At 50.2% G+C, this 21,313-nt stretch overlaps 1 protein-coding gene across 2 annotated transcripts; it reads right to left on the bottom strand.

The window, feature by feature from the left end:
• Positions 1-1,157: 1,157 nt before the first annotated feature.
• CCDC42 (coiled-coil domain containing 42) lies at positions 1,158-14,072 on the bottom strand. 2 transcript variants are annotated; one of them, XM_032617069.1, is made up of 7 exons: positions 13,790-14,072; positions 13,389-13,494; positions 12,976-13,080; positions 10,434-10,631; positions 6,006-6,227; positions 5,763-5,921; positions 1,158-1,427 (listed from the first exon to the last, which is right to left on the bottom strand). In XM_032617069.1, exons 1-7 carry the CDS (start codon positions 13,870-13,872, stop codon positions 1,350-1,352), a joined length of 951 nt encoding a protein of 316 aa, XP_032472960.1. In that variant the 5' UTR covers positions 13,873-14,072; the 3' UTR covers positions 1,158-1,349. The 2 variants fall into 2 exon arrangements, with proteins under 2 accessions (XP_032472960.1, XP_032472961.1); XM_032617070.1 differs by lacking the exon at positions 6,006-6,227 and having other exon boundaries at positions 1,350-1,427; positions 13,790-13,873.
• Between the last annotated feature and the right edge of the window lie 7,241 nt (positions 14,073-21,313).

Genomic DNA, 21,313 nt, shown 5'->3' with positions numbered 1-21,313 from the left:
AAAAAAAAAAGAGAAGCCAAGGAGGGGGGACCTGGGATCCCAGGTCCTTGAAAGTGTCTGGTTTACCCTAAAGTGGTGGTTCTCAAACTTGAGCTTGTATCCGAATCACCTGGAGGCCTTGTTAAAACCCAGAGGGCTCTGCCCCACCTCCAGAGCTTCCAATGCTTGGGTCTGGGATGGGGCCCGAGAATTGGCCTTTCCAATAAACTCCCAGGGGATGCTGACGCTGCTGGAAGATGGTGAACACAAAGGTGAGGGGCGACGGCGGCCCACAGCAGGGTCCAGGCAGGGGTGCGGCAGCAGACACCCCTGGAGGTGGTGGTCTCCCCGTAGGGCCTCTGGGATCACAGGGCCAAGGAGAAACAAGGAGCCCTGTTCAGGCCGCCCCCTCCGCCCCCGGCTGCCCCTGGAGGGGAAAGCAGCCTGGTGGAGGGAGCACAGGCTGGGGGCAGGCAGACCCAATGCGACTCCCGACCCTGTCACGGGAGCCAGTGTCCTTGGGCAAGTGTCCTGTTCGGTAATTCAGGTGTTAATGGTGCCACACGGTTCTCACTGGGATGACGTATATAAAACATATGCTCAGTAAGTGCTGCTCTTTCAGTCCAGTCCCTGACCTGCCTTTTGCCGCTGACGACTGATAACAGTGCCGTTGGGTTTTTGACCGTCGAGTGCGAGACTTCACATTTACCTCCACTCAGTTTAGTTCTGTCGGTTTGAAGCCATCATTCCAGCCTGCTAAGACGCTGTCACCTGGCAGCCTGCCTGCTCTTCCTACATCAGCATTCCTGATACCATACTGCATGTCTTAGGGTCCGGCGGGGGCAGGACAGCAGGGCTTCCTCCCGACGTCAGGGAAGAAACAGTTCCTAACTTACCGCTTCCGGCGCTCGGACCCAGGAAGCTGCCTTCATGGTTTCTACTGAGTCTTTGCACCCCAACTGGAAACACCAACTTAAAAAAAAAAATGGAAGTGGTAGAGGAAAGAAGGGTCCTGTGTACTCACCCTGGTGTGTGTTGCCACGCGGATACTTCCTGTGTAAACTGCAAAGCCTAAGAGATACCAGACCTGGGCAGCTTCAGAAGGGGGTGCTTTGGGGGATTCTCCCCTCAGTGGACCCTCTTCCCCATGAATAAACCACCAAAAAGAGAGAGAGAACTTAGGAACGAACTTCTAATAGAATTTAATGTTTTCAGGGATGGGACGGGCTGCGGCCTGAGGGGATAAACAGGGATTTCCGAAAGGCCCAGCGGTCCCAGAGGGCTGGGCTGGGCTGACTGGACGGCAAGGTCACCAGGTACTTTCTCTCTCCCTTCTCTGTCTCAGAACATTCTGGAACCACGGCTGCTCCTTAAACCCGAACTTGCTGTTGTTCCTTCTTCTTCACCTCTGCCCAGATGTCTGACAGGTCCTGGATAAACTGCTGGATCTAGCAAGGCCAGGGGACCGCAGTTAATCCCAGCAGGCGACAAGCCACCCATCCAGAAATGTCCAGGCATAACCTGCTTGTAAGGAGTCACCATTTCCTGTGACCGACTTTCCCTCATTTGACAATTATTCTAGTTGACATGGAGAATGAGGCTTAGCAGACTAGAAGTGATGAACATGGACGGAGTTGGGAACCCCTAGAGGAAGACGCACTGAGAGGATGAAGTACAGGCTGACAGTCTAACAAAGGGAGACAAAGGGAGGATCCTAAGCGGACTCAGAGGCTACACGCACTTAGCAGGAAGGGGTCAGCCAGGGTCAGGGCAGACGGCTCTCCACTATTTAAAAGCCTTCAAGGAGGTCATTTGCTTGAAACCCAGAACTGATGTTCGCTATGATAATCTTGAGTCATCAAGGGAAGTTTAAATTCTATTCACTAACTTTTGTTGTAAAGAACATGCAATCAGTATGACATAGCGAAAAAGCACAGCCACACAAGTCAGGGTCCTGCAATCTAAACACCCATCAGCAGACGAATGGATAAAGAAGATGTGGTATATACACACACACACACACACACACACACACACACACACACACACTGGAATATTACTTGCCATAAAAAAGAATGAAATAATGCCATTTGCAGAAACATGGATGGACCTAGAGATTATCATACTAACTCAAGTAAGTCAGACAAAGACAAATATTATATGATATCACTTATATGTGGAATCTAAAAAATAGTACAAATGAACTTATTTACAAAACAGCAACAGACTCACAGACATAGAAAACAAACTTACGGTTAACGAAGGGGAAAAACAAAAACAAACAAAAAAACCCCCCAAAAAACTATAATGGAAAAGAATTGAAAATAAAAGAATATGGATATATACATACATACGTATAAATGAATCACTTTGCTGTTCGGCTGAAACTACAATATTTACAATTTACAATATTGTAAACCAACTATACTTCACTTTAAAAAAGGATGACGACCTGGGGTCCTGATGCAGCTCTGGGGAAATCACTTCATCTTTCTGGGACTCAGTTTATCTTTAAAAAGGGAAGAGGGAGAAAAGGTTGGTCTAGATGGCCTTTAAGATCTCAGTCTGGACTTCCCTGGTGGTGCAGTGGTTGAGAGTCCGCCTGCCGATGCAGGGGACACGGGTTCGTGCCCCGGTCCAGGAAGATCCCACATGCCGCGGAGCGGCTGGGCTCGTGAGCTATGGCCACTGAGCCTGCGCGTCCGGAGCCTGTGCTCCGCAACGGGAGAGGCCACAAGAGTGAGAGGCCCGCGTACCAAAAAAAAAAAAAAAAAAAAAAAAATCTCAGTCCTAAAATTTCTCCTTTTTAAGAATGTTCTTAAATATGGGGCTACACAGACTGTCCAACACTCTCAAAAGCCCAGTTAGTTGCTAATACTGTTACTATTACCAACGTAATTCCTATTTTGCAAGAGAGGAGAGAAACAAACAGTGACTGAATTAGAGCAACTTTCCCAAGGTTATAGAGATGACAAGTCCAGTATTTCCCAAACTATGTTCTTGTAGTAAGTAATCACCTATCCCAAAAAGGGTCTGTGGTCAAGTACGTTTTAGAAACTTTATCTGCTTGGAGAGTCTCAGGGCAGAACCATAGCAAAGGCACTGTGAAGTCCTGTATTTTAAAACCAGCCACCTTTGTTTAACTTGAGTTTTCTAAATTTTGTAGACCGTAGAGCCCGTTTATTTCCCTGGAGGAGACTTACTACCATCCTGGGATTCTAGGGTTTGCCAAGCACGGTTTGGAAAATGCTGCTCCAGTTTGGGCTTTATTCAGAAACAATAATGCTCAACCTTCCACACACACTATACTGAACGCAAATCGTCTTGGCCTTTTGCAAAATCACTTTCCCTGAGTGGTACCTCGTTCCTGATTCTAAGTAAGTGGCTGCTTTCTGAAGCCCATGCGTGGATCTGTTGGAGGGACACTGCTGAGAACGATCATTTCACTGAGTGTCTCTGAAGCCTCCTTGAAAATGTTCAGCTAGAGGTTAAGTGCTGGGAACGTTTCGCTCTTCCTGAAGAAACCATGTGTTTTCTTATTTTGGTACAAGAACTATGTGTTGCTTTTGCTTCTGGTTACCAGGAAGCTCAGAGCCAACTACTGTCCCTGTTGAACTACTGTCCTCTATAATCCAAAAATCCAGAGTCCATACATCTCTCTCTCGCCTTGACCTCAGATTTTAACTTATATTTTCCCAGGTCTTTATTTTTCTTTTTTCAGGCTACTTAATCACGTGTGTGTAGGCTCATATCCTACAGGAATGAAGTGGAATATTTAAAAATAACATTTGGGCAATATGAGGAATTCCTATCGAAGCAGATCAAGGTTGAGAACAGGAATTCCCTGGTAGTCCAGTGGTTAGGACTCGGCACGTTCACTGCTCGATGCTGGGGGCCTGGGTTCGATCTTTGGTGGGGGAACTAAGATCCCACAAGCCGTGCAGCCGAAAAAAAAAAAAAAAAGAGGTTGAGAGGGAGTCTGAAAGCTCAGAATTTGGAGTGGATGGACTGTAAGCTACGGTCTGAGCAGGGGATGCTCGCCCACCACCTCCTGCCCCACCTTTCTTTACAACGGCTAAAGGAGAGGATCTGAGGACGGCTGGGCGTCCTGAGACCCTACTGCCGGGGAGAGGGGTCTATGAGGCCAAAACTCTTTTTATAATAATACTAAGATGTTACTTGTCTTTTTTGCTCTTATTTTCTTGAGAGTCTACAGGGGCTTTTACCAGAGTGGGATGTGCCCGTGACGTAGGCTATCACGACAGGCTGAATGCAGAAGCAGGTGTGGCAATCCACCTGTCCTCCAGGGAGCCACGCATTCAAGGGATTTGCATAAATACTTTTTGAAAACGTGTTTTTCATTAAAAATGCTGTATGTGGGGCTTCCCTGGTGGCGCAGTGGTTGAGAGTCTGCCTGCCGATGCAGGGGACACGGGTTCGAGCCCTGGTCTGGGAGGATCCCACATGCCGCGGAGCAACTGGACCCGTGAGCCACAACTACTGAGCCTGCACGTCTGGAGCCTGTGCTCCACAACGAGAGAGGCCGCGACAGAGAGAGGCCCGCGCACCGCGATGAAGAGTGGCCCCCACTGGCCACAACTAGAGAAAGCCCTCGCACAGAAACGAAGACCCAACACAGCCAAATATAAATAAATAAATAAAAATTTTAAAAATGCTATTTGTGTTAATGTGCTTCTTACTGTCATTTCTAAATGAATTACTTTTAATTTTTCTGCTTGAGTTTCTAATGAGGAAACATCAATTGATAGAACCCATATAAACAGAAGCTCTTAGAGGGTCTTCAATAAATTTTATGAGTGTAAAGGTATCCTGCTACCAAAAAAGGTTGAGGAGCGCTATTTCAGAACAACTTTTCTTACAAATTCCCTTTACAGTCTTTGGACTGTTAATAATTCTGCTCTAATAAGCCTTACGATGCAGGCTGATTCTTTGGTTTAAGGAAATCCTACTTCCCGGCTGGTCAATCTGCCTGGCATTGTTCTAGATGCTGGGGATACAGCAGGAAAAAAGCAAACAGAAATCCCAGCCCTTGGGAGCCTACTTTCTACTATTTCATGGCAGAGCTAAAGGCTTTTGCCAAAAAGGATAAATAATTAATCATGGTTCTCTGCACGTTACAAGAAGCACGGCTACTGCATCTGCTGGTGCAGCTTCCCAGACTGCGGGATGCGGGTACCTTTGGTCAGAAGTGAGACCGTTTCAGGTGGCACACGGACATGGCATCCAATAGCTTTGAATCAGACAGTGAAAAAGTCATTTCCTTTCAATTACTTCAAAGAGAAAAATCTCAGAATGGTACTAATATGACTCTGACCCTTCCCTGCCCTTGCTGATTTCCCTCCCCGCACCACCCGCCAATTTTCTCTTTTCCCCGAGCGTGGGGGTCAGTCACAAGCCTTCAGCATCTCACTAGAACTTAATAAGACTCTTTTGTGTAACTAATGAATGCAGTAGCGGGTCCCTGCAGTAGGGGCCAATAGAGCCTTGGCGCTAATGCAGTGGTTCTCAAAGTGTGGAACCCAGACCAGCACCATCACCTGGAAACTTGCTGAAAATGGAAATTCATGGCTTTTCATCTCGGACCCACCGAGTCTGAGACTCTGGGGGTGGGATTCAGCGATACGCCCCAGCCCCCAGGTGATTCTCATGCTGCGAAAATTTGAGAAGCACCTACTCTGTAGGAATCACGCCTCTGCCCAACCCATGGAGAACCATCGTGGCTCAGTCGAGCCAGCTGGCCAGGCACTTGGGCCTCCTCTTACCGTGTCCAGCTGTTTGTGCGTGTCCTCCAGGGACACGGAGCTCGCCTCCTTCAGCTGCTTGCTCACGATCTGGAAGAGGTTCAGCGTTGCCATCTTAATGGTGCCAAGCAAGAGGGTCTTCTTGGCGGCGGTGTTCTGGATGTGCGCCCAGCGAGATTCCTGGGGAGGAGAATGAGGGCGGGGCGTGAGTGCTAGGAGTGCGTGCGCGCGTGTGTGTGTCCCTTACCCACCCGGGGCGCTCACCCAGATGATGACGTCGCTGCGGGCGCGGTCGAAGCGCATCTGCAGGCGCGCCAGCTCGTTGTTGTGCTGCAGGACCTCGTCGTCCTTCTCCTCCTTGTAGCGCGCCAGCCGGGCCTTGGCGCGCTCGACCTTCTCCTGGCCCTCCTGCGCCGACTGCATGAGGTCGTGGTGCATGCTCACCAGCGTATTGTAGCGCGCGATTACCTCGTGGATCTCTTCGAACTGCGGGCGGGGATGGGCCGGCGGGGGTGGGGGTGGAGGGGAGGGACGGACTCGGACGAGTGCACCGCCGCCCAAGGGGCCCGACCCCACTCTGCGCCCTCCACTCCCAGCCTTCGATGCCTCTGCCCGGCAGTGAGGCCCTGGGCCAAGGGGCAGAGGCTGTGAGGCCCTTGCAGTCCCCCTGTGCTCCTCCTGAGTTGGTATGGGCCGTGGGCCACGTGTTGGGAGCACGTGCATCTCCACCCAGGGCTCTCAGTCTTGACTGCCGGTTATTAGAATCACCTGGGAGCTTCAACAAAGCTACGTGCCAGCCTCCACCCTCAGAGACCTGGATTAACAAACCGCTCTGAAGGTTCCCCAGCTGAACAGGAGATAAGAAAGCCAGACCCTGCTTTTAGGAAGCCTTACAACTTGGGGTGGCGGGGTAGGACAGGCAGGCAAGTAAATAGTCAGTTACAACACAGAGTGATAAGCCCTCTCGGTGCCTGGGGGATGGGCTGCAGGCGACCGTTGGGTAGTATCTTCAGCCTGGTGCTCTCTGGTATTTGTTCAACAGGGGCTGAGGCCTCCCTCCGGCGGGGTCTGGAGAGGGTGGGTACCAGTGGGGCAGGTGGCTGGCCAGGCTCAGCTGCCCCGTCTGCCACAGTGCAGGGCCACGCTGCTCTGGCCCTAACTCAGCAGAACAGAAGCCCTGTAACCCTCCCTCTCTAGAAGGCGCTGTAAGCACCAGCTCCAGGATGCCAACTCACGTCCCGGGGCGTGGGGGGGGGGGGGGGGGGTTTATCAACACGTGACTTCCAGCCACCCAGGGGACACTCCCTGAGTTGTCTCTCCATCTCATGACATTTCCAGTGATAGACTGGTGTTCCGGGAACTGGCCTCTCCCCAAATACATCCTCTGTGGGCAAGGGCCACTTAACCCAGCATTAGAGGAGATGGGGACAGCCAGAAAAGGCTTCCTCAGGAAAAGGATGGTTAAAATGAGACCAGAGGTATGACGAGAAGACGGGCAGGTAAAGGCAGGTGGGGGAAAGCGAAGTAGTACAGGTAGACGGAACAGCCTGGGTAAAGATGATGGGGTATGTGTGGCATATCCAGGATGAGCAAGAGAGTTTAATATGAATGGCCTGGGTTCAAGATGGGGAGGGAGAGATCACCCTGGAGAAGTTAAAAAAGTGCCCAGTAAACCCTGAGGAGTGTGAACTTCATCCACTGAAGGAGAGAGCAGAGAGAGAACTTCCTGTCTGCATTTCCGAGAGATGCAATGGTATACAACAGCTAAAACGAATGGGATACATCAGAGCACCTAGGAGCACCTCTCCAAAACTGAACGCTGATGTCAAAAGGCCTCAGGTGCCAGCTTGAAGAGGCTCCCACTCTCCAAAGATGGGACCCTTTGAACATCAGTAAGAATAAGTGCAAAGGATTGAACCATATCAAATGTGTTGTTCGCAGTGATACTAACAACATTACATGGCACTTTCAGAGGCTGCTGGAGAACCAACTCATTATTCTGAAGACTGTAATAAAGAATCAAGCATTTAACAAGATTTTTCTTTAAGGCCCACCTAGTCATCAACTAGTTGATGAAGGGAAGTATGAAGTCCTTTTCCTGATGGTAGTATTCTAGCTAATATGTGAAGAGGGGGACTTAGGACATTTCCAGCACCCTAGAAGAATCTTTGGCCCCCTTTCCGTCAGTATCTGCCCCGAGGAAACCAGAATTATGACTTCTATCCCCCATGATTCATTTCACCTGTTTTTAAACATATCAGTGGAATCACACAGTATGTCCTCTTTCATGTCTGGCTTCTTTTGATCAGCATAGTAATAACGTCTGGGACACTTGAGAAACACATCAACCAAATGCAGTTTGGGGACCTTATTTGGACCCCGATTGGGACAAACCAGCTGTACAAAAAGCTTTTGTGCAATAACTGGGGAAATTTTGACGTCAGCTGGATATAGGTATTGTGGCTATGTTAAAAAGAGCTCTTTTAGAGCCATATAATGAAATACAGATGAAAACAATATCATTTGCTTCAAAATGGCAGCGATGGGGATCTGACAATGAGCTGATGATTGCTGGAATTAGGTGATGAGTAATGGGCATTCAATAGACTATTTTCTCTGCTTTTGTATACGGCTGAAATTTCCCATGATACAAAGCTTTTTTTTCTCTTTAAATCATTGATTGGAAAAAAGCCATAGAAGGACATGTACATACTATTCATAGTTTATGGAGAGTGTAAACTGTGGCCCCAAATAATAACAAGCCTGAGAATGAGAAGCTTAAAAATCTGGATTACTGGTTACCTCTAAGGAGAGGAGAAGAATGGTGTTTGGAAGGGGGGCACACTGGGGGTTTCAATTACCAGTCGTGTTTTATTTTAGAAAAAAAAGGGGCAAATTGGGGGAAATATTAAGATGTGACGAAGCTGTGGAGAGTACTTGGGTGCTGTTATATATTTATGTATACTTTTCAGTACACTTAAAATATTTTGAAAGAAATAAAGGACGAGGAAAGAGAAAGAGAGATTGGGACCCCACTGGCTGTAGAATGCTGGACAGACTGGTGGCGAGGAATAACGCAGAGCTGAACTCCTGATGAGGTACACCGGTGGTCTGGATGAGGAAGGGGCAGGGGCTGGATTCCAGAAATACTTAGGAGGCAGAATAGACCAGATCTGCTGATGGATGGCTGCGGGGAGTGAGGGAGAAGGAGAAGGGGTCCAGGAAGAAGCCGGAGTTCTGGCGAGGCTGTGGGTGGGTGGTCTTGCCATTCACCAGCACCGGACCCACCAGCAGCAGCGCTGGCCTGGGGATGGCGGGAAGCAGTTGTGGACTCAATAAATTAGATGTAGGGGCCTGAAACTTAGGAGGGAGCTCCAGGCCAGAGAGATCCAGGCCAATCTCCTCCATTCTAAGACACATTTTACTGGCTCTAAATTTGAGTCGTGTCCTATAATCTATCTACTGCTTTAATATACTAGTCTTCTCTCACTCCCCCACCTCCCCCAAAACCCAATTATTAAATGAACAATTTATCATACAGTAGGTAGTACCTTAGAATGCAGGAAGTAACACGGACTTGGGACTCATGCATAAATAAACTAGGTTAGTGGTTCTATATGGAAATTGCCAGGACTTTTAAAAAAGTTGTGCATCCTTTGTCTCCCTGTGCCCCCCACAGGACATGGGTTCGCACCCCAGAGGGCGTACCTCATACCTCTCTCCACCCTGGTGAAGGGCCCTGCTGCTGTCACATGGGAGGATGGGGGACATAGGTGGATGGCCGTTGACATGGGTGACATCCATCAGAGGCCCAGGGAATTCCTCAGGGAGAAAAGTGCAGGGTGTGGGACAAAGACCCGAGGAACTTGAGGAAGAGGAGCCCCAGAGGAGCCTGAGGAGAAAGGGCCAGAGGTAGCCTGAAAGTAGAGGAGGGAGGAGTCCCAGAGGCAAGGGCACAGGTATATTTCAAGCAGGAGCATGGACAGTGTCAAACGCTCCAGAAAGCATGGGTGGGCAGAGGGCAGACAAGTTCCCTTAGCTCTGGCAACAAGGCAACTTTGTGAAGAGCAGTTGTCAGTGGCTTTGTGGGGCCCACCGAAGGGTGGTTAGAAGCAAGGGCTCTGCCACTTATAAGCTGTGCATCCCTGAGCAGGTTACCTAACCTCTCTGAGCCTCCGCTTCTTCCTTGTAACAGGGTGAAATGATGGCTTTCTTCTGGAGGCTAGTGAGTGGACTGAGCAAGGCTACGCTTGCAGCACCCACCCAGCCCAGGGCGCAGCACGTGCTAAGTGCCCAGCTCTGCGCAAGGCTGGTGCTTTCTCTGCCCATCTACTCTCAAGTAAACTAAAGAACACCAGGGAGGAGGGGAAGCAGGGAGAGTGTGGGTCACATCCGACGCAGGCCAAGCTGATCGCTGGTGCTCCAAAACAAAACCTCGCTCCTAGACACAGACATGGGACCCATTTAGAGACAGGTCCACAGACGTCACGCGCACAAAGATACACCGCCAGGTTCCCACCCTTGAGAAATGAGTCCAGCCTCTCCAGGGGCCTCTGCCAGCTGCCCTCCTTGGCTGGAGGCCTCTCCCCAGGGCAGGTGACCATCCCTGCCCGAGTCCCCCCACAGCCCAGGCCCCTGGGGAAGAGTAGGTGGGCCTGAGGAACCTCCCACCCCCCTCGGCCCTCCACGCACCTCGGAGTTCTCCACCACCTTCTCCAGGTACTTGTTGAAGATGGAGTATTCCTGCAGCTTGGCGCTCAGCCTCTGGTGCTCCAGCCGCAGGGCCGCCATCTCCTGCTTGGCCTTGGTCAGCTCTTGCGTGCACTGCCTCTTGAGTTCTCGCTCCTTGTTGGCCTTCTTCAGGGCCCGGATCCGTTTCTGGTCGTTCTCCTGGGGCCAGGGAGATGATGCCAATCGGGCGTGGGTCCTGCCCTCCCTGGGGCCCAGGCTGGTGGGGCTCCCACAAGGCCTCTGTCCACCCTGAGGGTGGACGGCGGTGGCCAGGCTGCCCATGTGGCGGATGAGGTGTAAGGAAGCACGTCTCCAGGGTTATTTGAAGCTGGTTGAGGGGCTTTCTATGGACTGAGGAGGCTGAGAGGACAGGGATTTAATCCAACGTCAGAAGGTGGCCTTATGGGGACAAGAGAGGACGTGATCCTGACTCTGCGGGATCTGAGCTCCGGGAGCCCCACGCCCCACTGGGCTCAGTGTCTGGAGAGAACTCAAACCCTGGGAAAGGCTGGGAAAATCTTCTGATAAAGTTTCCGTCTCTATTCTTTTTTTTTTTTTTTTTTTTGGCCGCACCGTTCCTCTCGTGGGATCCTAGGTCCCCGATCAGGGATCGAACCGGAGCCCCCTGCCGCGGAAGCGCGGAGTCCTAACCGCTGGACCGCCAGGGAAGTCCCTCATCTCTATCCTTAGTGGTGGCCATTTGTCACAGGGCGGAGTCCTGGGCCCAGACCTGGGAAGCCCAAATGTTCTCCTGATTTGGTGCCTCACCTCCTCCAGTTGTAGAAACGAGAGGCAGGAGACCCTCTCTTCCTTTCCAAAGCTGGGGCAACACTGCTGGAGCTCTAGGGAGACGAGCTAGGAGGTGGGCCTAGTCCGGAGGGCCTGGTGGGGCAAGGCCATTCTGGAGAGGATGTTCCTGTAGCTCAAGACTGGCATCAGGTGGGGACAGGAGGAGATGATGCAGGGAATTCAATGCCCAGAAAGAGACACGAGGCTTAGCTGGTGCAAGTGGGCTGGTCCCGTCCTCCTTCCTTCCTTGGGAGGACAAGCTCTCCTCCCAAGATGAGGGGCAGACCTCTCACACTGCCTGTGTGTGGCTCCTTTCCGCCTTCAGGGGCTGTGGTGATTCCACCCAGATGGGTGCCTGTGGTGGTGGCATTTGGAAGACACGGAAGAAGGCACCCGGGGGATTTGCATTCTGCCCTGTGGGTCCAGGAGAGGACAGAGGGGCCCCAAACCAGTGGTTTCCAAGTCCAGCCGGGCATCACAATCCCCTGGGGATACTTTTAACAATACAGTCGACTGGGCCTGACCTCAGGCCTGCTGAAAGCAAGGAGAGGGGAGGGGCCCAGGGTCCATATCTGTAACAAGCTCTCTAGGATTCCGACGATTTGCAGAACCCCTCACCCCCAAATCTCCTGCCACCCCAAGCACTCCATGAGCTTTTCTCTGGCCGGTAAGAAAGACTGGACCTCTGGAGAATAATGCCTGGTCCATCAGCTTCCTTTCCCACCTGGTTTAGGCAGAGAGAGAGACAAAGATGCTTGAGAACAGGACTGCCCTGTAGCAGAGGCCAGAGGTTACCCCCTGGGGCTGGGCCAGCCCTTCAAGGCTCGGCAGGTGCCCGGTTGGAGCCAGTCTGGAGAAATCTGGATTTTAAAATGGCTAAATCCCTCCTCTCAGGACACACGGAGAGGGGTTGTCTCGGAGGGGACTCCAGTACCTGGTTCTTCAATGCCCCCTGCCTGGGCCTTCAGTGCAAGGGTGGAGGGGTAGGGTGAGCTGGCGTGACTAAAACCCTGTCTGGGGGCTTCCCTGGTGGTGCAGTGGTTGAGAATCCGCCTGCCAATGCAGGGCACACGGGTTCAGTCCCTGGTCCAGGAAGATCCCACATGCTGCAGAGCAACTAAGCCCGTGTGCCACAACTACTGAGCCCACATGCCGCAACTACTGAAGCCTGCGCACCTAGAGCCCGTGCTCCGCAATGAGAAGCCCGCGCACCACAACGAAGAGTAGCCCCTGCTCGCCGCAACTAGAGAAAGCCCGTGCGCTGCAACAAGGACCCAACACAGCCAGAAATAAATAAAATAAATAAAAATTTATTAAAAAAATAAAACCCTGTCTGATTCATCTTTGTATCCCCAAGTGCCTGGCCCTAACCGTGGCACATTCATTCATTTATTCATCATCCATCATTCATGCATTCACCGCATAAACTGTATGTGCCGACCACAGGCAAGGGAATAGGAAACAGCAATCTAGAGGGGGCAGAGACGGACAGGGCAGCAGGAAACTGTCAATGCAAACGGAGCAGTAGGAGGGGGAGATACAGGGGCAAGCCCCAGGCACTGGTGAGCACCAAGGAGACCTCTAACCCAGGACGAGGAGTCGGGGAAATGGAGGCTGAGGAGGGAGGGGGAAGAGGTAGGGAGTGGGAGGAGGGGCAAGCTGGCCAACTGCAGAGTGCGGCAGCCCTGCTGCAGCAGGCCACACCCCTTCGTACCCGGATGAACTGCTCAAACTTCTGTATGTGGGCTTTCAGCTGGGCCTCCTTGACTCCCAGCTCCTCCCAGCGCAGGTTCAGGGTTTCCATTCTGCGCTGAAATGTCTAGGGGGGAGGGGGGAGCAGAGAGGTCAGAAGGACCCCTGAATGGGAACCAAGGAAGGCCCCAGCATCCCCTGCCCTAGAGCCCCTGTCCCCAGGTGCCCACTTTCCACCCCATGTCTGGTTCAGAGCAGAGCATCGCAGGACACTGGTACCCCAAGACTCGGATCCCTTCTGTGCTGTGCAGAGGAAACACAGGATCACCGCCCACGATGCCTGGCTCTAGCCACCACCACCCCCAAAACAGAGGGCCGTCCTCAGGCTCTCCCGGAGCCGTGGCCCTCCCCGCATCCAGCCCTTGCGTCTCCCACCTCCTTCTTCTGCTCCATGGCATGGTGCATGAGCTTGGCCTCTTTCTTCTTCTCCAGCAGCCGGATGGATGGGGAGTCTGAGTGGTCCTCAGTGCTGGGGAACTTCCTGCCCAAGACACAGGCAATAGGGACTGTGGACTCTGAGCGCCTGGGGCAGCCCGGGACCAGGAGGAACCCATGGAGACAGGCACCCACGGGGAGGGAAGGCGCCCTACCCCGTCTGAGCGGAAAGAACGGTGTGCTCAGAGGGAGAGAGGGCCGTGCTGGGGAGCAAGCTGGGGCCGGGGATGGGCGGGATTGGTGCCAGCGTGATTTGCGGTGCTGGGTTATAGGAGCAGGGGGACAGGTGGGAAGGTGGGGCACCGGGTGGGCACGGTGGTCCCGGGCCCTCCGACACTCACTGCAGCAGCTGCACCAGCCTTTGCCCATACTGCAACCGGAAGTACTCGGCCAGATCCTCCCCCTCCGTGGTGCCCAGACTCATGGCGGCCGGGACCTGACGGCCCAGCGGCCGAACCTTCACAGTGAAACGGGGTAGCGGAGCTCAGGGGTGGTGGCAGGGCTTGCTTCTCCCCTCCTCCTGCTTTTCAGGGTCCCACAGAGGGTGGGTGTCTGAGAGATTCAGGGAAGATGGCTGGAGGCTGCCTATCGGCAGCTCAGGATGTGTCGGCTGGGAGATCTGGTGACCTAGCAACAGGTCTCTGGGTTCTGTGAACCACAAGCGGAACCCAGACTTTGCCCTTTGACCCCTGTCCACACTGACCCCACTCTGGCTGGGGTCTGGCTCTCTGCTCCTGTATTTATTTATCCCTCAGGAACTCTGGGAACGAGTTCGGCCTGATTTGAGGCCTGATTTGATGCTGGTGTGGGGGGCCGGGGAGGCAGGGGCTGGGCGTCCATGGCTGCGAAAGGGGGGTTTTGGTAGAGGCGTGTTTTTGCAGGGCAGCCCTGCCCGGGGGGGCTCCCTCCTGGGCTCAGGTGTGTGTGTGAGGGCGAGGCAGGGGGCTGGGGCTGGGACAGATGATTGAGGAGGAAAGAACTGAAGGAAGCTGTTTAGCTGAGGCAGGGGTAGGGGTGGACAGAGGCGCATGGGGCCCGTGGGAGGAGGGGGAGAAGGCCCGAAGTTGAGAGACAAGTAGTGGGTGAAGGATGTGTAGGGGTGTATGTGTTGGGAGGGGGCTGGGGAGGGGTGCAGATAGGCGATAAGCCTGGGGACCAAAGAGGCCGCCCCCCGGAGAGATGGAGGAGGCCCAGGACGAGGCCCCTCTTAGGGTAAGAGACTCAGGGCCAGTGCCATGTTTTGAGGTTGGCGGAGTATTAAAATAGGAAGAAATGCCGAAATGTGTTAACATAAATGTCAGATATTTTACATGTCTGCTTTATGACGCCTGCCTTCCTTGATCCCATCAGGGCATTGTGCATCTGGCCCGAGGTCCAGCGTCTAAATCTAAGACCCTGTGTGTGAGGCGGACACCCTGGGGCCCCCGCCCGGAGGTTAACAGCCGTGACCTCGCGCCCGCCGCTGCCGGGCACAGGCTTCCGGGCTCCGCTGGGTTCTCCCTGCTTCCCCCGCGCACGCCGGCCGCGCGGCCCGGTTCCCCTCCGGGTCTGGGATGCGGAGCCGGGGTCGGGCGGGGGGTCTCGGGCGGGGCAGCGTCCCAAGCCCGGCAAGTCCTCCGCGAGGCAGTGCCTGTCCTCTGGCGCCCCCTGCTGGCCGCCCGAGCCCGCCCTCAATCCCGGCCGGGGAGGAGGAGGAGACGTGGCGGGGCGCGGCCCACCCCGCCCTTTCGCATTCCCTCCCCCAAGTCTCGCGTCCAGAGCCAGCCCGGCGGGATCTGCAGAGGCATCCTGACGGCCCCCACCCCGCCCAAACACCCCCTCACCAGCCCACTCCACCCTCAGCGCCTCCACCCGAGAGGGTTCTCCATCGGGAGCACCCGCACGAAACAGACGCTCTCCTTTTTACTCCCTAGAGTTTGGCACAGCGGGGGTTTCCCTCCCGTTTCCCCCAAGAGGGTGTGTGTGTAACGCCCGGCCTTGAGGAGAAGGCTCTCTGTTTCTCTCACCTGCTTGACCTGGATTTTTTTTTTTTTTTTTTTTTTTTTTTTTTTTTTTTTTGCGGTACGCGGGCCTCTCACTGCTGTGGCCTCTCCCGTGGCGGAGCGGCATGAGGGATCTTCCCGGACCGGGGCATGAACCCGTGTCCCCAGCATCGGCAGGCGGACTCTCAACCACTGCGCCACCAGGGAAGCCCCTGCCCTGGTATTTTGACACGTCCTTGGTTGCATTTACAACCAAGTGGTCCAGGGCCAGGTTGGTGCATACAGGCAGCTGCCAAGGCATCTTCTTCTCCTGCCGGTTACGTGCCCATGTAGCGTTTCTGTTGCTTCTGTACCTTGTGGGAAAGTCATGAGAATCTTCATCCCCATCACCCACCATCCCTCCCTGGGGTCTCACTGCCTTTTCCAGAGCTGTGGGTCAAGATGCAGGGCTGTCTGGGATTCACAGAAGTCTGTGCTCTCCCCCAATCCTCTCCTCTTCCCTTCCCTCCTTGGGTGAGCCCAGCTTTCTTACCACCCTTCACCCCCTACCTCCACTTTTCCATCTTGATATTTGCCTCTGAGGCATCTAGGAAAATCTGATGGATTTAGGTTGTTGGGAACCAACAGGCATAATATTTTCTGTTTTCTATCCTGTCCCATTCTCCCTCTGAGACAATTACCTGTTTGAAAAGGGAGAGGGGCAAAAAATATCAGGAGGAAGAAAGATCTAGGTTAACGTCTCAAAAAATATTTCCTGCCATATAGGCCAGCACAGTGCTAGGTACACACAGAGTACTGGGTGCGAGGAAACCACTTTTTGTCTATGTTATTTTCCATGTAAGTGGAATCACACAGATAAACTATATTAAATACATTTCAAAATGGACGTTATGGAAATTCCTTGTATTGGTCAACTATGTTGATGTTAGTTGCTGTAACAAACAATCTCAAGTCTCAATAGCTTACCAAGTTCCAGTACGGATTTTCTCAGTGGGGCAGCTCTCCTGGGAGATTCTCTTCCAAGCAGTGAAAAGTGTAAGCCCCTTCCATCTCGCAGCTCCATGACCTCCAAGGTCGCTACGGAAGGGAAAGAAAGAAAGAAAGCAAAGGCCCTTCTGCTCTTAACAAACCCATCGCCATGTCCATTCACTGACCTCTGGGGGGAACCGGTCACATGACTAGTTATGTTGCAAGGGGCTAGCGATGTGGTTTAGCTGTGTTCCCAGGAGCATCAAACCAGTTTGTGCTGTACTTCTTTTGAGAATTAAAAGAATGTTTGGCTGTAAGCTGAAAGCAGAGCTTTATAGAAGAACTAATTATAGACAAAGAAAGAAAAAAACAGGCCAGTCACAATCTCAAGTATGAAAATCCTTGTAAATCAACTATACTTCAATTTAAAAAAGAAGAAAATCTTAATGAAAACATTATCAAATTTAATTTAGTGTGAGGTTAAAAGAATAATTCACCAGGACCATGAATACAAAAATGGTTTAATATTAGGAAGTCTATTAATAAAATTAATTCTATAAATACGTCTCAGGAGAAAAGACTTAATGATCATTGGGATATACGCCAACAATGCATTGGAAAATTCAACATCCATCCTGATTTTAAAAATTCCAAATTATCAGTACACAAAGACACTTTATCAACATGATAAACAGATAACGTTATAATTTCCATTAAAGACATTTTTGTTAAAATTAGAGACATGACAGGTTTTCTTGTCACTACAATCATTTGACATTGTTTTAGATGCTCTGCCTATTGCAAAAAGACAAAAAAAAGTTTTCTATTTTTTTTCTTTTTCTTTTTTTCATAATGACAGATGCTGTGATCATGTACTGTGAAAATCCAAGAGAATGGTTAATTAGTGAAAAACAATTAGAATTTAATGTAATTCTATGCTATTTATAAGAAGATTGAGGTTGATTTATATGCACGGACATGGAGAGGTTTCTGTGATAAATTGCTATGTGACAAAAGCAAGATGCAGAACAGAATGTGTAGTCTGTGTGTGTGTGTGTGTGTGTGTGTGTGTGTGCGTGCATGCATGTGTGCCTGCGGTGTGTGTATAGTTAAGCACAGCCCTAGAAGGATAGCACCATATTTCTGGGGACAGAATGACATGGGGGTGGGGTGATGGTTCTTTATATTCCTATAGTGTTTAATTTCTTTTTGTACAATGACCACATGTTATTTTTGTAATCTTGAAAAAAAATGAGAAGAAGATATCCATCCGTCTTGGCAGCAACAAAAGAAATTCTTAGAAATAAATAAATTTAGCGAGAAGTATGCAGGATCTTCAAAAAGAAATTAAAAAATTTTTACTCAGTGATATAAAGAACTGAGTAGAGACTTACACTTCTGAATAATGACTCAATATTGTAAAGAGGTAAATTCTGTCCAGATGGATTTAGGAACTTGACATACTTGCAATCAAAATCCCAGAGAGAATATTTTTTCCCCAGAAGCTGACAAAATAATGTCTAAATTATTTGGAGAATTAGAGCACTTAAATATTGAAAAAGAAGAATAACAAGACTGAATGTCCACTGCTCCATACTAAAATATGTTATAAAGATAAAATATCAATGTCGCTAGTGTCACTCGAGACAGAAAAAACTCAATAACCTAAGAGCTTGGGCGAGTAACTTGGTCTAAGACAGAACTGACTCTCTAGACCCCCTAAAGCAGGGGTCCCCAACCCCTGGGCCACGGACTAGTACCGGTCCGCGGCCTGTTGGGAACCGGGCTGCGCAGCCGCGGGTGAGCAGGGGCGAGCGAGTGAGCGACTCTTCATCTGCCGCTCCCCATTGCTCGCGTTGCCGTCTGTGGAAAAATTGTCTTCCACGAAACCGGTCCCTGGTGCCAAAAAGGTTAGGGACCACTGCCCTAAAGGTATTAAAATTCACAGGCTTAAAAAACACCTCCGGCCAAAACCAAAACAAGTTGAAGCACACACCTCGAGGTCTGTTGAACCCACAGTGCCACAGTTTGTGATCCTGGCTACACTGAATCAGAATAGAAAGCCCAGAAATAGACCCAAGTTTACATAAGGATGCGTTGTATGCTAACGTGGCATTCAACCAGTGGAGAAAGTGTGGATTATTAAACAAATGGTATTGGGGTAACTAGCTGATTATTTGGAAAAAAGAAAAATATATACGAATTTATTTTATTTTTCAAGTAAGAATCGTATATACTTAGGGAGTACAACACGATGATTTGATATACATCTACATAGTGAAAATGGTAACCACAGTCGAGCTAATTAACGTAGCTACCTCACACAGTTACCATTTTTTGTGCGTCTGGTGAGAGCACCTGAGATCTACTGTCTTAGCAAGTTTCCAGCATTCAGTACAGTATTATTAACCATAGTCGTCATGCTGTAACGCTAGATCTCCAGGCTTCTTCATCCCACACAGCTGCAACTTTGTACCTTTAGACCAACCTACTCCCCTCAGACCCCCACTGCTCGAACCACCATTCCACTCTCCGCTCCTCTGTATTCCGCTGTTCTAGGTTCCATATATCAGTTAGATCATGCTGTTTTTATCTTTCGGTGTCTGGCTTGCTTCATGTGGTGTAGTGTCCTCGAGGTTCACCCATGTTGTTGCAAAAGGCAGGATCTCCTTCCTTTTTGAAGGCTGGATAATATTCCGTTGTTCACATATACACCACATTTTCTATACCCATTCGTTGGCTGACGGACACTTAGGTTGTTTCCATATCTTGACTACTGTGTTTATGCTGCAAATAGCATAAGAGTACGGATATCTCTTTGAGGTACTAATTTCATTTCCTTTGGGTATATACCCAGAAGAGGGATTGCTGGAATGATTGGTATGGTCGTTTTATTTTCAGTTTTGAGGAACCATCACACTGTTTTCCATATCGGCTGTACCACGTGACATCCCCACCAGCAGAGCACAGGAGTTACAATTTCTCCACATCCTTACCGATACCTGTTATTTCTGGGGTTTTTTGAAAGAAGCTATCCTGATGGGTATGAAGTGATATCTCGTTGCGAAAATATGTTATTTTTGAATCAGAAGGGTAACGAGTGAATATATTCTCACTGTCCATCATTCAAACAAAATTGATACAGCCGGAGCCCTAGTGATCCACCATCCAATCCCATTTCCCAGAAATGAGCTGCATTCAACAAATACTTGTGTTGAGTACCTGTGATGTGCCAGACCCTATTCTAGGCTGGGGATACAGCAGTGAACACAACAACGTTCCCAGTCTTACGGTGATTGGGGGAGAAAATAGGAAATGAACTCTGGTGACTACATCTGAGACGCTGCCCCTACTACCACCACGAGTGACCATGAGTCGGGAGGAGTAGGGAGTTGGGACAAAGGAGCCAATCAAGGCCCACAGACCCAGGCACCTCCCATAAAATCTCCCCAACTGGGTTGTTTATCCTCCAGGCCCTGTGGGCCCAGGGCCCAGGGTCTAGGAGCTTTTCAAGAGCTTGCGACAATGTTTGAAGCCTGGAAATGATTGTTGGCTCTAGAGTACAGAATGAAAACCACAAAGTAAAGAATAAATGTTTAATTAGATGCATACAAACATGGTTTTCCCACTTCATGAAGTGTTAATGTTAGCATTCATACAATGTCTCACACATTTGAAAGTAATCTGTGGATTTGATTTCTTCATTTCTCAAAAATTCCCAATTATGCACAGATTTTTGGAAAAAAATCAAAGCAAATTGCGAATTAAATGAGTTATTTATAGACAAAAATTTCAAAAGTGTGTTTACAAAAATCCTCTCACATTTTTTCCCCCAAAATTATATTTAGTGTCGACGCAAATGATACTTAGTGTCGAGTGCGTTTATACTTAGTGGGAGTGTGTTTTTAATCTGTTTGTTGCAGCAGGGTTTAGGGCTGAGTGATGTACCCAGCAGGGTTGGGTTGTCCACAGATGGCCCAGTCGGGTCGTCACTAGTAGGATCGTGCAAAGCCAGGGCCTCCCTGACCCCAGCCATCTTTTCACAGAATGGCTCTCTTATTCCCTTTCGGCAGTCTGCTGAGGCTGGGGATGGCAGGCCCCTTCAGAGGCAGTTTCAAGGGCTTCTTACAGGGAAAGGATGAGGCAGAACCTTGGTTGTATTCATCTCAATGAATAGTCACGGGCCAACTCTGACCTTGGCGCCTGGCCCCAAACCTCAGCCTGCTCCTGGGCTTGTCTCTGAAATGATAAATGACTCCCTGCTGTGTTCTGATGCCTGATTTCCCAACGCTGGTGTTTCTGAGAAGCGAACTACCACTGATCCAAATGAACGGCTCTGCTAGGCAGCAGCTGAAACCATCCCTTTCCTTCTGCTCTTGATGTCCTAGGAGTGTGGCTCTCTCCATCAGGAAGGGGGCCAACACTCTCAGTCCAGCTACGGGAGCTTCTGCCAGTCACTGTGTCATCGCCCTGGAGAGACCTAATGAGCAGAAAGAAGTTTCTCATGTTCTGATCCAAGTTATTCCATCTATTTTATTATTCCCCTCTCCTGGGACTCCTTCAGCATTGACACTTTTTTTTAACCTCAAACAAGTATTTCAATACATAGTCATCATACTTCTGTCTTCAAACATGAAAACTGATTTTTCAAAGACAAAATATTGCCTTGCATACATATATGAAGTAAAAGTATAAAGAACCACTGAGAATGATAAACACTGAATTAGGATAATGGCTACTACCTCTTGGTGATGGTGGAGAGAAGGTTGCTATACATTGGTCGTGAGTAATATTTTAGATTGGGCACTGGGCACACAAGTGTTCATTATGTTATTCTGTGTTCTATTGGTAAGTCAGAAATATTCCCTAATAAATTAGAAAGAAAAGATGGCATCTGCTCCCATGGTGCGTTAA

This window comes from Phocoena sinus, chromosome 20 (genome assembly GCF_008692025.1).
Source record: "Phocoena sinus isolate mPhoSin1 chromosome 20, mPhoSin1.pri, whole genome shotgun sequence".
Taxonomy (NCBI): domain Eukaryota; kingdom Metazoa; phylum Chordata; class Mammalia; order Artiodactyla; family Phocoenidae; genus Phocoena; species Phocoena sinus.
The sequence above is the reverse complement of the archived record's forward strand: the minus strand, read 5'-3'. Positions and strand labels throughout refer to the sequence as shown.

Coding starts and splice junctions, on each gene's coding strand:
- CCDC42 (XM_032617069.1), bottom strand. CDS start 13,872: ATGAGTCTGGGCACCACGGAGGGGGAGGATCTGGCCGAGTACTTCCGG. Junction 10,632..12,975: donor AGTTTGAGCAGTTCATCCGG/GTACGAAGGGGT, acceptor CCCTGGCCCCAG/GAGAACGACCAGAAACGGAT. Junction 1,428..5,762: donor CGCACAAACAGCTGGACACG/GTAAGAGGAGGC, acceptor TGGCCTTGCTAG/ATCCAGCAGTTTATCCAGGA.